The sequence below is a fragment of the Patiria miniata genome, unplaced genomic scaffold (assembly GCF_015706575.1).
Source record: "Patiria miniata isolate m_02_andy unplaced genomic scaffold, ASM1570657v1 HiC_scaffold_28, whole genome shotgun sequence".
Lineage (NCBI taxonomy): Eukaryota > Metazoa > Echinodermata > Asteroidea > Valvatida > Asterinidae > Patiria > Patiria miniata.
The window spans coordinates 5007998-5023332 of record NW_024037067.1 but is presented as its reverse complement, the minus strand read 5'-3'; the positions used below and the strand labels follow the sequence as shown (position 1 = coordinate 5023332).

The window sequence follows — 15335 nt, the reverse complement described above, 5'->3', positions numbered from 1 at the left end:
CGCATTGACCACACACACAAAAAATGTGGACTGAGCAGCGTTTACACATTCTTGGCGTGTGGTGTCGACTCGGTTTATTTATATAAAGTTATTAATATTCCTCAAACTAAGGGTTCTGTAGCTGCTAGTTTTAGGCTTTTGGATCGTGCTCAAAGTGTGCTGAGGGATTTCTGGGTCGTCCATACTTGAATGAGTGTTATTCAGTTTTACTCGGAAAAATATATTAATATTTCGTCTCAAGTTTGGACTAGCATTTCGACTGTATTCCAACACTTTTTTGTGAGCAAAAAAGAGGGGGGAAATCAAGAAGCTAACCTGTTAGCTAAGTATTGATTGTTTAACTTGCCTTAACCGATTTTGCCGCGCAAATTTCTACCGTGTTGTGATGTCAATATTTCTCCAAACGATTCTCCAAATACTTGTCAGAATTTCATTTCTGTCCATAAATAATGCATCTCTCCGACTAAGAAGTTATTTCACGAAACTCACCACGTCCGATCTGATTGTCCGATTCCAGCTGCGGTGATAATATTCCCGCGGAAGCGACTGTCACAAACGGTGGAACCAGTGTAGTAGCAAACTATTAATGCAACACAGTTGGTCAAATTGAGGCCTTAACATTGGACAATTATTTTGCTTGCCATTCATTTACAATTTAATGACATATTATTTCTCCCAATCAGTATTACATGTATCCAATTACTACTTATGGGCGGGGCGAGCGTGTCCGTGACCAGCAAGACTTTTCCATTCCCCTAAATGGGGGGTTAAATTTGATCTGATAAACGCCCTCTCTTGAATCCTGTCGGAAAAGTGACAGGCGTAATTAAACAGAAGTTCAGATTTGAGACATTTCTCGGGTTTTTAGATTCATCAATTTTTCCTTTGGATTGTTTTCGGATAGGTGGTTCCATGAAGGAGGTTGGGGTATGGCGTTTAGTTTATTTCCACAATTGTCAGTATTAGTAATGAATTTTTTAAAAAAATTATAAATATTCGGAAGTGCGCTAAAAACAGCGCCCTCTTGTGGAGCACAATGTACGACTTCATTTTTCGCAGGCGCTTGTCTAGTATCCGACCACTGATATTCAGCTTGCAAGGTAAAATTCACAGGCACCAGTCCAGTGTGAATATTGTCATGGCGGTGTTTTTCGAAAGTGACATCCAAAACTTTGGGGGAAATACACGATTTTGAAGAAAAAATCGGTCTAGGACACGAAGAACACTATGTCGAGACGTGAGTATTTATATTTGGATATGAATATGCTCAATTTTTGGGTGGAAGGTGCTTTGTATTTGTGTGCAAAATACCGAAAAAGTGGTTGTCATTTTGCTTGTCAAATTTTGGGCGATCGTGAAGTGTAGGGCCCCTGTTAATGTTTTGTTTTGATATAAATAAACATTAGGGTCAAAAATGTTTTTTATTGTTCAAAAATCACCTTTACAATCAAAAACCAGACTTTTCTTAATTCTATTAACACCTGTTTTGCAATTTTGAACAGATTATTGGGGTAGAAATCACGATTTTCCTGCGAGGTTTCACTTTTTGCCTGTGGGTCGCGTGTTGTCGCCGCACTGTCATCGTCATTTTACCCCCAAATTTTCCTCAAAAAAGTCAAAACCCTGCCCTCTGTCTATGACATACCTGTTTATTGAGAATGTCGCCAACTAGTTTGGTAGGTCCAATAATTTTAAAGTGGATTTTGTTCCCTTATACTAGGAACCGGGCCGGCCCTACCGGCCCTACACTTCACGATCGCCAAATTTTGTCAAATTTTGTCATGATGTCATGATGTTGTTATTTATGTTAATCATTTAATTTTGTCGGCTTGTGTTTGTTGATTGTCGAAGGGGAAATAATTTTATACCTGGACATCACTTGACATGCTTGACAACCTGTGTACAAACCCTATGACACTGGTCTGAAAAGTTCTAAGTGTTTCTCAGTAAATGTTTCATTATATTCCCTGCTAAATTTGACTTTTAGGACATCATGGACACTTTATTGTTAATCATGTTTATGTTATCGCTTTCTGAAGGCTGATCTTGTGATATATCCTCGAGTCACCATATTTGACGCAGGTAACGCTTGCAACACGCACGCGTTGTCCAACGCAAATGGATTGCTAGTGCGTCAAAACATATCCTCGACGTATTATCAAAAAATACCAAATGTATTTGAAATCATTTCATTGTATTTCTACTGAAGTAAACTGTTCAAAACATCGCATGATGCATTTGTACTAAATTGTGTTTAATTACTGCAAACACTGAGTTGTTTACACGGCAAAACAGAAAGTTGATCTTTCGCTAATCTTAAGCAGCATATTTTTGCTAATCTTAGGGAAAAAAAAACAATCCCACATTGCAAAGTTTATTTGAACTTAACAATGTATATAGTCATTCATTAACAATATTTGCCATAAAATACTAACCCCGAAATCCATCCATTTCTGACAATTATAGCAAAAGCAAATGTTGTACATAATGGTGTATATTAGAAAGACTTTTGTTACTTCATATGTGCTGTAGTGACACGTTTGCTTTTGGTATTAGATTGAACAGGACAGTTTTAGAATATGCAATTTTAGAATCTGTATGAAAAAAAACAAAAAAAAAACTATATGCCGTGTGTATCTAAAACACTGCCTATTGGATGACTCTAAATTTACTTTAGATCAAAAAAGTACTGGTATCACTTTCCAATGTACAATTTGCACCTTATAAATAATTATTGGCATAAGGTTAATTTTGTTTTGCTTTTTTTTTAATACAGCAAATCATATTCAAACATCAAAATTGAAAAAGAAAAAAAATAGCATGACTGCAGAAAAATTAAATGAATAATGTGTTTTGAGGGAACTTTTCTGAAATGCAATTCAATTAATTATGTCAAGCGTTTCAGAATGCATGTCATTTCTGTACTTTTTGAAGGAATCGGTTTGGGACAAAATGACATCGCATTTATTTATTTGGTTTTTTTTGGCTATCACATTGAAAGCCATTCGAAACTTGAAAGCAAAATTAGAGATTGAATGTACATATGTATGTTTGTGTTTTTCCATCAATAACATTCACTTTCGATATTAATATATTGCTATTCAAAGATGTTATTAAACCAATTGCAACCAAAATTTGGACTGAATAAATTTGGTAAATTTGGTAAATTGGGGGCAGAAGTTGAAAATTTTCCGATTTTTCCAATGCTGGTCGGCCGACCAGCATTGGAAGTTGATACAAAAATACCACTTTTCTTGAAAATGTCAGCACACCAGGTGTCATGATTTTACAGGATGCTTTAGACTGTCATTCACTAACAGTCCAGTAAGGTATTTCATAATAATTTGGTAGTTTTGTTTTTTGATGTTCGCAAATGTTGTATATTCCCTTTAATTAACCCTAACTCCCTAGCATGTCGAGTAGGAACCATACCCATCCTGGCAAATTCCAACACCATATGGGAAACTGCACACACATATTTCTGACTTTGATTCTGGAGGTGTGCCAACCCAATGTAAAAGACTGACAGTTTAGGGGTACTGTACCCATCCAGACAGATTCCAACAAAACATGCTGTTGGGGTTTGATGGGTTGAGTTCTGTTAGGGTTTAAAGGGTTGTCTCCTGTCAACTCTGCGCTGATATTCTATAAAGTCAAAGCATTAATTGAAGATTGTATTTTTCTCACAGAAGATCCCTTGAAGTGAAGTGACTAAGCTACCAAAAGGGGTCAACAAAATCAATTTCTTTTGGTTTGGCAATACGTTTTTGTATGATCAAAAACTTGTGTTGTAAACAACAAAACTGGACATGGCAAAAAAATTACAAACATTGTATTTGAAAGTTTCCTCAAACTGTGCACTGTTGTAAGAATATTTCAGTGCCCTTCCATCATTAGTGTGTAAGTCATATGCTTCCGTAAAATTCTTTTAAAAATAATTTAAATGAATCATACTCATGTCCCAGTTTTGTCCACCCATCTTTAGTACAAGTTAAAATATATTTTTAAAAATTACCCTAGATTATGAAGCAAAAAATGCCTTTTTGGCATAGAATATGAGCCTTTCTCTCTTAATAAAAAAACCTCACAGTGAGTAAAACTTCCAGGGGTGTGAAATCTCAGCTTTATTAAAGCTAATTTCAGGGTTTTTTGTTTTGGATTTCTGCTTTTTTCCCCTCATTTGCTGTGTACAAAAGTATAGGAGATTTCCAAAGTTCAGTTTTTTTACACCTTTTCCAGCTGTTTTCAGTTATTTTGGTTGTGAAGACAACAGGCTGAACATGCATGTATGACTATCTTAAATCCATATTTTTTTTGCAAAAAAAACACAACTAGCGGTAAACAAAAAACAACAACAATTTTTTGATAATAAAAAATACATTTGACCATATTCCATCTCATTGGCAAACCACTCAACTAAAAGGTCTTGTTGTCCCCTTTAATTTCATACCACATTTGAGGTTATGATACTGTGTGTGGACTTTTGGTACATAATTGCCCCTATCTCTCACACATGTACATGTACATGTACAAGGTGTTGAACATACATTACAATAACATGTACATGTACTGGTACTATAATCTGCATCTTCATTGCAAAGGGTTTGCATGTATTTACATGTGTGTGTGCCACTGTGTTGTGTTCACACTGTGTTATACATACATGTACATGTACATGTACAGTACATGTACATGTACATGTATGTATAGTACTGTACATGTACATGTACGTAATATAGCCAGGCTTTATGTCCACACGTGCAGTGCACACGTATTGTGCACTGCCTGTGGCATTGTTGTTAACGCTTCAAGTGACCTTTGTTCGGGAAGTCAATACTTACCGCACTGCTGCGCAAGTGCCGTGACCTGTAAATCCTCCCACTTACTGAATATTCAGTTTTGCTGAATTTTAACCAAAAATCATCCAAGACTTGGGAAAAGGGTAATATTCTTGAAAAGTGAACATTGAGAGCTGTGTGATTTTTAATCATGTGTCTAATGATGGTAAATATTTCAGAGCTTTTTTTAGTCAAAAGTGACGGGATAAAAAGTGAATTTGATGAACAGTCATAATCGGGGGTACACAGGAGTATAAGTACTCTGCGAAATCGTTGTTGGTTATCGCTTCTCGGCCTTTTGGCTAAGATCATGTGTAGTATCTGTTCTTTTCAGCTTAATATCTGAAACGCTGCTCATCGAGCAGCCAGTATATTAAACTGATTTTTGGATCTGGGCCGTGGAATAGGGGCTTGCCTCGTCCCGGCCACGGGTTGGCCCGGTATAGCACTACATCCGGGATTCGGCCCACTCCCTTCGGGAAAATAATTAAACCAAAGATAGAAACATCATCCCCTGAACACTCTCCTGGCAATGAGAATTTTATTTCTTGATATTTGGATAAAATCCTAAGGGCCAATTTCACGAAACTCTATTAAGATACGTCTTCGTCTTTCTCACGACTTGTCCTAGGATCGATTTCACCAAACTTAAGACGCGTTCAAGACGTGCTGGCTTCCTTAGACACATTGGTATAGTTTTAATACAAAATAACGTATTAACAAAATATGATTATTTGCTAACACCTGTTGTTGACTTTTTGAAATAAATACTTTCGAAGTGGACGAAAGTTTTGACTGTCTGTGACTGATCAAACAATAGCAGGGTTAAACTCTTTCAGTGTTCAATGTCTGCCCAAATTTTTAATTTTTTTTTCCTTCCTGTTTTTTCATTCACAGTTTGGCAACACCCCTATGTCAACATCTTCAAGCATCTGAACGTTTCAGAATGGAAGAAGTCTACAAAAGAAGGGGAGGTGGTCTCCATCATGGCAAGTTTATATTAGCTAATAAGTAACCCTGCTGAATCCAACAGGATCCCACTATATCATTTACCCGATGGAGCCTGTTGGATTGAGCAGTAAACCCCTGGTGTACATCCTGAGGCAATATGTTGGATTCAGCAGGCAACTGAACTACATTATAACGCCAAGTTGGACTCCGTTGGATCTAGCAGACAACTGAAAATAAGGCACAGTTGAATACGCAGGAAACTACGGTTGGAAAAATTATTTTTTGGCAGCCAATAATTTTTAAAGTTGAACAAAGAAATTGACTGGAGTGGGTTTGAACCTGCGACCTCCGGATTGCCGTTCCGGTGCTCTACCAACTGAGCTATCAGAGCCCCATGTTTTGTCAATGTCTTTGTTCAAGGGGTACAAGTCAGATGCTGTACACCCATTCCTCCATCACGCCTAAAGTCACGATGCTAGCAACATCAGCAATGCTGCACACCCAGAGAGGGTACAGCTTTTTATTACAAATTTTCGAAATCCAGTACTTCAAAGTTTCACCAATATCCCCCTTTTAATTGCATGGGTGGCTTGTGCGTAAAGCGCTCACCTCTCACCAAGGTGACCACGGTTCGAATCCTGGCCGCGGATCACATGTGAGTAGAGTTGTGCGTTGGTTCTCTCCTGTGCCACGAGGGTTTTTCTCCGGGCCCTCCGGTTTTCCTCCCTCAGGAACACTTTCGATCTCAGGCTGTGCTCCGTGGTCATATATGGGTTGATGTGGCCGGCAGCCATAGGCGCCTTTACGTGCCAGCGGCCCGACCACGTTGTAGCCGCGTCCTTCGCAATTCAGCATACCAGCTGCGAGTAAGGATGATTAGCCTTCCAAATTATTATTATTATTATTATTATTTATATTGTTCCTCACAGGACAAAACCCTCAAGGGCACAGTCTTCCGCATCACAGGCGCCATCCCTGCCGGCAACTACATCCAGCTCCCCCGTACCTCCACGCAGTCCCTGGGCCTGACGGGCCGCTACCTGTACCTCCTCATCAAGCCCGTCCCCACCAAGTACTTCGTGGTGCACCTGGACGTGGCCACGGAGGAAGGCCTGGTGGTCCGCATCTCCTTCTCCAACCTCTTCAAGGAGTTCAAGTCCACGTCCACGTGGTTGCAGTTCCCGTTCATCTGTCATCCGGGGAAGGGCTCGGTGGAAGGAGTGACCAGGAGGACTGCCAGACAAGGTGAATCATATTGACCCAGATTGGAGGAACATTTTAATATTTGAGTCAAAATTTTGTTCAGAGGCAAATAAGTTTTTCAGTTTGCATTATTGTCATCCAGTCTGATGTCTGTACGTGGCACCATGGTCCCTCCTGGTAGTATATGTTCACTTTGTAAATTCTGGTTTCACCAAAATTGATTCACACCGATGAAACACAAGGGGAATTTTGCCTAGTGGTTAGGTTCGTAACTCGTGATCAGAGGGTCAGGAGTTCGAATCCAGCTGCTGGCCATATGTTGTGTTTTTGGGCAAGCCACTTCACCCCCACTTGCCTCTCTCCACCTAGGAGTGTTAATGGGTGCCGGTATTAGCTGGGGAGTAACCTTTGATGGACTGGCATCCCATCCAGGGGGGAATAGAAATATTCTCAGTCGTTTTGTGCCAAGGAAACCGGAGATAAACGTCTGCCTGATGGGCCATATTGGCCCGTGACAGACTTGACTTTATCTAGTCTCTGCCTCTGAGAATGCCTCCTCGTTGTGACGGATTCATAAATGCAATAATATCTCCAGTTCGGCACTCGACCATAACACTTAAACAAAGCAGCCAACAAATTCAGACATTGTCAGAGGAGAGTTTAAAAAATTGATACACTGATTACTAGCATGCTCTAGGTCCTCTTTAGGTCCGGATCACGTGTATGTCAGAAGAACTGCTCTTTGTACAAATTTCACTTTAAATGCTTATAAATCGGGCAAATTTAATATATCAAAACGTTCACACATGATGAAGCTCAGATCAAGTCCTGTTCATTGAATTGATTTTAAACTTCTCAAGTGGTTCTTGTAATATTTTTAATCTTCTTAATGGTTTTAATATGTGAATGTCTTTTTTCAAATTATGGTTTAAATTTTTGTTTTGAGTGTATTTTTTTCTTATGTCCTTTTTAATATATTTTTGTTATTTTTTTGTTAGTCACTGTGCAGTTCAGGCTCTGGGCTGATAAATGGCTAAAATCAACCAAAATAAATTTAAAAAAATTACTAAACGCTTTGTGTTTGCCAGATGTCCAAGGCCCAGCCCCAGCCACCACCCGTTGGACCGTCCTCCTCCTGGACTTCCAGTACATCCTCTCCATGTACCTCAACCGGAGGTACTCACACCTCAAGTCGGTCCGCCTCTGCGCCAACCTCCTGGTCAAGAACCTCTTCACCAGCGACACCCAGTACGAGGCGGGGCTCAGCCTGCGGCAGGCTCGGGAGGCGGGGCTGATCGCCAAGGGCGTGGCCCCGTTTCCCAGAGAGATGGCCTACCCTGTACCCAAGGGCGGCCACTGGCACGACCTGTATGATTTTATCAGGTGAGTTGAGATGCTGAGTTGGGGTTGAGCCCATCTCAAGTTAACTCTTAACCCTTCTAGTGGGAAGTCAATATTCAGAGCAAAATGTAAAACCCTTAAATACTGCAGGTCAGTTTCAGGTGAAGGGATATGAAGTGTTCAACTGTGTCACTCAGAGAGTCACTGCACAAAAACAGCACTGTGGAGAGCAGTGAAGCGTGACTGAATCTGCCTGCTTGCCCTGAGCTTAACCCCACTTAAAAGAATTGTGCAGGGATTTGAAGTGTTCTCCATACTGCAAAATAACTAAAGTAGAATAAGTGAACAAAAGTAGAGGTCACTTTTTTCTTCTTTTTAATAAATACATGGCAATAATATCAAAGGGAGTCAGGTTGGCATAGCAGTACTTTCCTTGCCTTCCACCGCTTGGGCACGATTTCTAATCGCGCCCGGGCCAATATGTGGATTGGGTTTTCAGTCCCTGTCTAATTCCGTGGGTTTCCCCCAGAATATTCTTCTAGGTTTTTCCTCCCACCTCTAAAACTGTAATTTCTTTTCATTGTCTTCTCTCCACAGGTTTCTTCAGGCTTGCGAGCTACAGTGCCTTGGGCGCTTTTGAGGAATCCTTGGTTTCATTGCCCGAAAAAAAAAAAAAAAAAAAAAAAATAGATAAAGGTTGATCAAATACCAATAAGACATGTTTTGTTCAGTAGAGTTCAACAATATAAGGATGAGTGAACATATACACACGTACCGATGTCTTCAAAAGTGTTTGATGAAAAGAAGCGAATGTTGTACATATTTGTGATCGAAAAGAATGTCAATTGTTGGTTTTCCCCAGATTTCCTGCAGCAGCTAGCCGGGTTCCCTTTGACTCAATCCAGATGCACAGTCCCACGCCAAGCAAGGGAGGCCAGGAACTAGGCAAGATGAGTCCGGAGCGGGTCGCCCCCAAAACAATCCATGTAGGTGGCAGAGATCAAGCTTTTCTGATTTTGATCGGAATTCTGACTTTTTTCAAAAGTCAAGAAACATTCAGAGTAGATTTCTCTAAAGTTTAAATGAAACTTTTGTGAATTTGCGCTGCAACATTTTTCCGTGGTGTTACAATTTTGTGTTTGCGTTTGTTTAGGGCTGAGTGGGATTTCACTTTAAAATTCAAGAAACTAAGAAAGTGATCAGAATTTTTTTTCTTTTTTTTCAGGCTGGCAAAGATGTGAACTCCAAGTTCTCTGATATCAACAAGTTGACAAATCCAAAGAAGGTAAATTAAGAATTGAGTTTTAGAATATGTAATCAAATTAAAAGACTTACAGCCTTGCTAATGTCTAGAAGAAGAAAAAGTTTGCCAATAATTTAGGCAAAAAATGCTTTCCAAAGTTCAATGTACAAAACAGGCAGCTGTGCGCTTAAAATCATTAGAAGAAATGTTAAGCTGTCTTTTAAGGCCTTTGTAAGTGCCAAACTTCAGCAGTGTCCAATGTCCGAGTCACTGTCAACAAGTACAAAATAAATGCCATTTTGCTATTGACTTTTTATGTTGCCAGTATCACAGAGGTCTTCTTTATTATTATTACAATTGTTTAAATTTAGTTACAATAAATTACAATTTAGTTTCAACTCATGCCTATCCAAGCAATACAAATCATTGCCCTCCGACCACACCTTAAGGTACATGTCCTGGGGTGGATAGTGACTTTTTTCCATGACGCATGCAATGCAATAACTGGCCGCGCTGTTTTAACCTCTTGGTTGAGCACTTTGTGATGATTTGCTCCTAATCCAACAGCATGGTAAGAAGCGGACCAAACCCCCCACCAAGGAGCTACCCCAGGTAGGCTTGGACCACGACGTGTCTGTCCTGCAGGGAGCTCTTGGTGAGGTACATGTCTTTGCCCGCAATGACGACGACGTGACTGTCCATCGGCATGACAGCCGCACTGGAATGGTAAGCTCTAGCAAAAATGCGGCTTGAGACTTTTGCGAGTTTGAGAGCACAGCATGGAAAATTTGGCGGATGTACCATGTGAAGAGGGTGGGAGGTGTGGTTAGTCCTTATTGTTCCTGACTCATTGTCAGAGGGTCAGGGTTCAAATCCAGCTGCTGGTCATATATTGTGTCCTTGGGCAATCCACTTCATCCCCACTTGCCTCCCTCCACCCAGGAGTGTAAATGGGTACCGGCATTAGCTGGGGAGTAACCTGCGATGGACTAGCATCACATCCAGGGGGAGTAGAAATATTCTCTGTCGTTTCATGCCACTGAAACCAGAGATAAACTCCGGCCTGATGGGCCACATTGGCTTGTGACAGACTTGACTTTAACATGTGAAAAGGCTTTCTCTTAAAAAAATAAATAAATAAATGTGGATCTGAGCATTGGACCCCAAAAATGTAAGAGTGAAATGTATTTGTCTGTATTAAGGTTTAACAAAGAAACTGACAGGGGTGGGATTTCAGCCTACAATTTCAGGAACACCTCACCATATAGCGTTCTACCGGATGAGCTATGTGGCATGTTGATAGGGATCAAGCCCAAATTTATAATTCCCACAAACTCTGAGCATTGCTCCAAATCCTGGAAGTGACACTCAGGATTAGATAGGATATATTACAGTTATGGCAACCCTCCAAATGTAAAACCTTGACCAAAGTGGTTGAAGCTTTCATCTACCCGTCAATCTATTTTTTTTAAACAGACAATGTCGAGTAAAGTCGGTACTGCAAGGACGTCTTCAGCACTGCCTACCAGCCAAGAACCGAAATACAAGGTGAGAAACAGTTATCAAATATGAACAATAAAAAGGGAGAAAGTATGGGCAGACTGGATATTTTCCAAGAATTTACAATATTTATCAGAAACACAATGGATGTGCTGAGCCAAATTTGGGGAGAATGCGAAATTAAACAGGCGGTAAGTTCAAACTTGAGGGTTACCTCGAGGTTTTATGAGGTTTTACAGGGTATCTCATCAGGGTTAATGAATAGTAATAATGTCTGGGTTCTGCTTTTCCACTTTCTCCACAATCTACTAAAACTTACTGGCGGATTTGAACGGATCTGTGAGGGTTTGGGCTGTAAAACCTTGTCCCTCTTTCTGTTTTCCTCCAGAGTTTGCAGCCAGACCCTATCCTGTCCCTCCGCAAGATCATCGGCTTCGGTGGATGCACCACAAAAGAGGTTGGACTTTCTTTTCATTTTCCTACCTTCCATTAACCCTAGCCCTGCCAGGCGCAACACAGTGCATCAGGTGGAAAAGTCTGGTGCACTTTGATGCATTCAGCTACCAACACCAGTGCATACATGGCCGGTACTGAGACAACGAGAGCTAGTCCCATTGACCAATGCCACATTTGTATCATGCTGCGTAGTTGGTGACCACAGACTCTGAGGCAGTTTAGCATTGAGAATTTTGGCCTGATGGATCTTGCTACACTGGGCAGGCTTGTCATTTTGACAGGTGCTTTTGCTATGTATATTCAGAGCCAAATATTGCAATACAGATATCCGTATTTAGATTACTTCACCCCTGCAAGGACGATACAAGTTTTGATTTTTAAATAAACAAGGAGAAGAGACATGTAAACCTTTCGTTGTTTCATTATAAATTGTCACAGGCGCTCTGGACAGCCAACGGCACCCATATCGTCTACCCCTGCCACGCGGTCATCGTGTCCATGGACATCAAGTCCGGCCACCAGCGCTTCTTCATCGGACACACCGACAAGGTGTCTAGTCTGAGCTTCAACCGGACCACCACGTTGCTGGCCTCAGCCCAGACCGGCCAGCAGTCCGTGGTCCGAGTCTGGAGGTACCAGAAGGGAGAGTGCCTGGCCATGTTCAGGACCCACGTGCAGTCTGTCTACTGCTTGAGGTGAGTCTTATCATAAACCTCCTCAATCACACCAAACCTAACACTTGAATTCAATAGATTTTGATAGACTTAGCCTGCTTGAGGTGAGTCTAATCCTGAACCTCCTAAATCACACCAAACCAAATATTTATCATTGATAGATTTTGATGGACTCAGGCTTGCCAAATCTCTCCACACCACACATTTGATTTGATAGATTGTGATAGATGCAGGACAAGTTGTTTCCAATAATATCACCACAAAAAATTGAAAGAAGACTGTTAAAAACCTAACCTGTTGAATTTCACCTCCTTGGATATAACACTTTTTGGAGAAAAAGTGATAAACCATATACAACCTTTTGATCACGAAACATGATTTCGTCTGTAGCTCTTAGTATTTTCAAAAGTAGTCAATTGACTGATCGTTGGAAATCACCTACATTTCTTGATTTCTCCTAAATGACAGCAAGCCAGACGGAAAAATTTCACGGAGTGTTTCAGTACAATCTTTAATCCAAGCAAGCTTGTTGAAAATAATTCAGAAGGTTTCTTTTGGGATAAATGCAAATGATCCTATATGCCTTTAACCCGAAACCCAAAACTTGACTTCGGGAATGACGTGGGTCTGGGGCTCATTTTTATGGCAGTGCGAAAACCACTTCTTTCCTTTTTTTTGCAAATAGTAAGACAAATATTTTCTCAAATGTTTAACTTCTGTTTTACTTTGTTTGCATTCTCAGTTTCTCCCAAAATGGATCTGTGCTGTGTGGAGTGGGAAAGGATGGCCACGGAAAGAATGTAAGTTAAAAGAAAAAAAGTGATATTTTTATGCACCTTATTACAAATATATCTTGGCAAACAGCAAAAAAGAAAGTCCATCAGAAATGTTAAGATGGTTGTTTTGTTTTCTAGATGGTAGTTGCTTGGGATACCTCTCGAGTTGGCAAGGGAGGAGATATCTCCATCCTAGCCAAGGCTCACACGGACGTAGACATTGTGCAGATGAGAGTAGCACCATTTGACGAAACAAAGTAAGTTTAATACTACAGATCAAGTGATGAGTGTGAGATTTCTGGCCTATTTCAGACTTGGTTTCCTAGGCAACCTCATCCTTGTTGTCCTCAGAACAGTTTTTCCCCACGTTCTCAATCTTTCAAGATGACCCAGACTCAAAGGTCAGTTTCTTTTGCCTCCCCACAACCAAAAGCAAGTCCAAGACCTTTAAATTTTAAAGTTACAGGTTTTCAGTAAAACTGTGAATACGTCTTAAGAATGCCAAGCTGCAGAAATTGATGGGGAAAAAATTTAACCACGACTAATTTAATTTAACCACCTTGTTACCTTATAAGTTCCTAATTCCATCAAAAAAATTGTTTGTCAATAGAAAAAAAAATGGGGAAAAAATCTGTCCATAGCTTTGGCCCGATTTTTTTCTCAGACTCTGTGACTAAAAATAGGCCCTCTCAAACTCTATATCTCACAACATTCTGGTTTTTGAGTTCACCAGTTTCTCAAAGTAACTGTGACTGCATTTAAGCTCGGCAAAAAAAGCTGCTTGTATTCCCCATGCAGATACGCGTGAAATATTTTCGTCATCAATTTTTACAACTTTTCTGATAATGTGTGTTGCATTTCGTTGTTGACTCTTTAGTATCGACCCTTTAGTATGAATCTCTTTATCAAAGATCTTTGAAAGAGACAATTTATCTTTACTTTTTTTCTCCTCAGTTGTGTGCTGATAAAAGGAAAAAACAAAAAGATCAAGTGTTAGTTTAAAAATCTTAAAATTGATTTCATTTTACAGGATGGTATCATGTGGTCGAGACAATGTCCGCATATGGCGTGTGAGGAACAACTCCCTGCGCTCGGCCCCCGTCAACCTAGGTGACTTCCACGTCGCTGAATTCACCGATATCTGCTTCGAGGCCACCCAGCCGGGCTTAGAGCCCGCCGACAAATTTGTGTAAGTAACAAATCATCAAGTAAACCACTGAGAGAAACTAACTAGATTTCATGCATGCCAACTCAGAGGAGCTTGTTCCGGTTGTCAACACCTTTAGACTATCGCTCGTTTCCACAAGGCACGTTCCACGTTGCTTTTGAAGCTTTAAGGGCTCTTGAAGTGAATATTTCTGAGGAACATATCTTGTGCTACTTTCTAATCCTCTTAAGTGTATGAAAACTAATTGATATTCCTTTTTGGTTAATTTTGTTGAAAAGTGCACTTCTTTCAACATTTTACATTTTCTATGCTTTTCCGGACAACTGAGGGGGCTGTTGTCGTGATGTCATTTTAGGGAGACACTGTTCATATTCTGTTGAAATAGTGAGCCCAAAAAAATGCTCATTGAAAACATTTGTGAGAAAAATTTTCTCATTGGCTTACTGACACAACAACAAATCACTAATGAAAAGAAAGTTTACGACAGCGAAATATCCAAAAAAAATTGCAACTTTTTGTGCATAAACTAATTGCAACATTGAGGTTTCTGCCTGATATGATATCACACTTTTGCTCATGAATATGGAAATTCACATTAGCATAAAAACCAAAAAGGCACCAAAATACCCTTGAAAATGGCAAAATGAAAAGTGAAAATTAGGTTGAAGGGACACAAAGGTGCATTTTCAAGGGTGGCATTAAAAGATGGCCCTTTAAGTAAGAAGCAGCAACTTTCCAAGTTGAGAGGTTTTATTTATTTGCCTTTCCCGTTTTCTTTTCTCCATGGTGATTATAGATATGCTTGTACACGTTCTGGCCACATCTTTGAGATCGACTACAACCGTGTGTCCGTCGTACACATCCGGCGGTTACTACCGACGGGAAAGGAAGTCAGAGAGAAGGACACAATGCAATCAGGTCAGCACCTTTCTTTTCAAATGCAGTCTTTTTAATCACTTACTACATTAACCGGCTGGTTTTTTTTAAGAAAAAGTTTGTTTTTTGGCATTCTTACAGCTGAAGGGATGGGGTGGGGGCGTGGGAGTGGGGGAAATGGATCTTGGCTGTCCCGTGATAGATGTTATTTGGTATTCATTCTGAGTTTATCTAGTTTTATTTACCTGAAAAGGTGCAGTCCAGTTGAATGAAAGCTTTCATAATTGTCGTCATTTGATATTTATACTA

General features: G+C 40.1%; 1 protein-coding gene and 1 non-coding gene across 2 annotated transcripts in view; both read left to right on the top strand.

The window, feature by feature from the left end:
- Positions 1-1087: 1087 nt before the first annotated feature.
- Positions 1088-15335, top strand: part of LOC119734823 (WD repeat-containing protein 90-like) — a 29266-nt gene continuing 15018 nt past the window's right edge. Inside the window, exons 1-14 of the mRNA XM_038208398.1 lie at positions 1088-1237; positions 5736-5827; positions 6719-7034; positions 8081-8375; positions 9196-9319; positions 9559-9618; positions 10144-10302; positions 11053-11124; positions 11465-11533; positions 11971-12227; positions 12949-13006; positions 13121-13239; positions 14013-14171; positions 14947-15068. Of these exons, the coding sequence (XP_038064326.1) occupies positions 1228-1237; positions 5736-5827; positions 6719-7034; positions 8081-8375; positions 9196-9319; positions 9559-9618; positions 10144-10302; positions 11053-11124; positions 11465-11533; positions 11971-12227; positions 12949-13006; positions 13121-13239; positions 14013-14171; positions 14947-15068 (1912 nt within the window). The 5' untranslated portion in view covers positions 1088-1227. The remainder of the gene's footprint in view (positions 1238-5735; positions 5828-6718; positions 7035-8080; positions 8376-9195; positions 9320-9558; positions 9619-10143; positions 10303-11052; positions 11125-11464; positions 11534-11970; positions 12228-12948; positions 13007-13120; positions 13240-14012; positions 14172-14946; positions 15069-15335) is intronic.
- Positions 5121-5313, top strand: LOC119735113. The gene has a single exon (XR_005272141.1). It is a non-coding gene; the product is annotated as a U2 spliceosomal RNA (small nuclear RNA).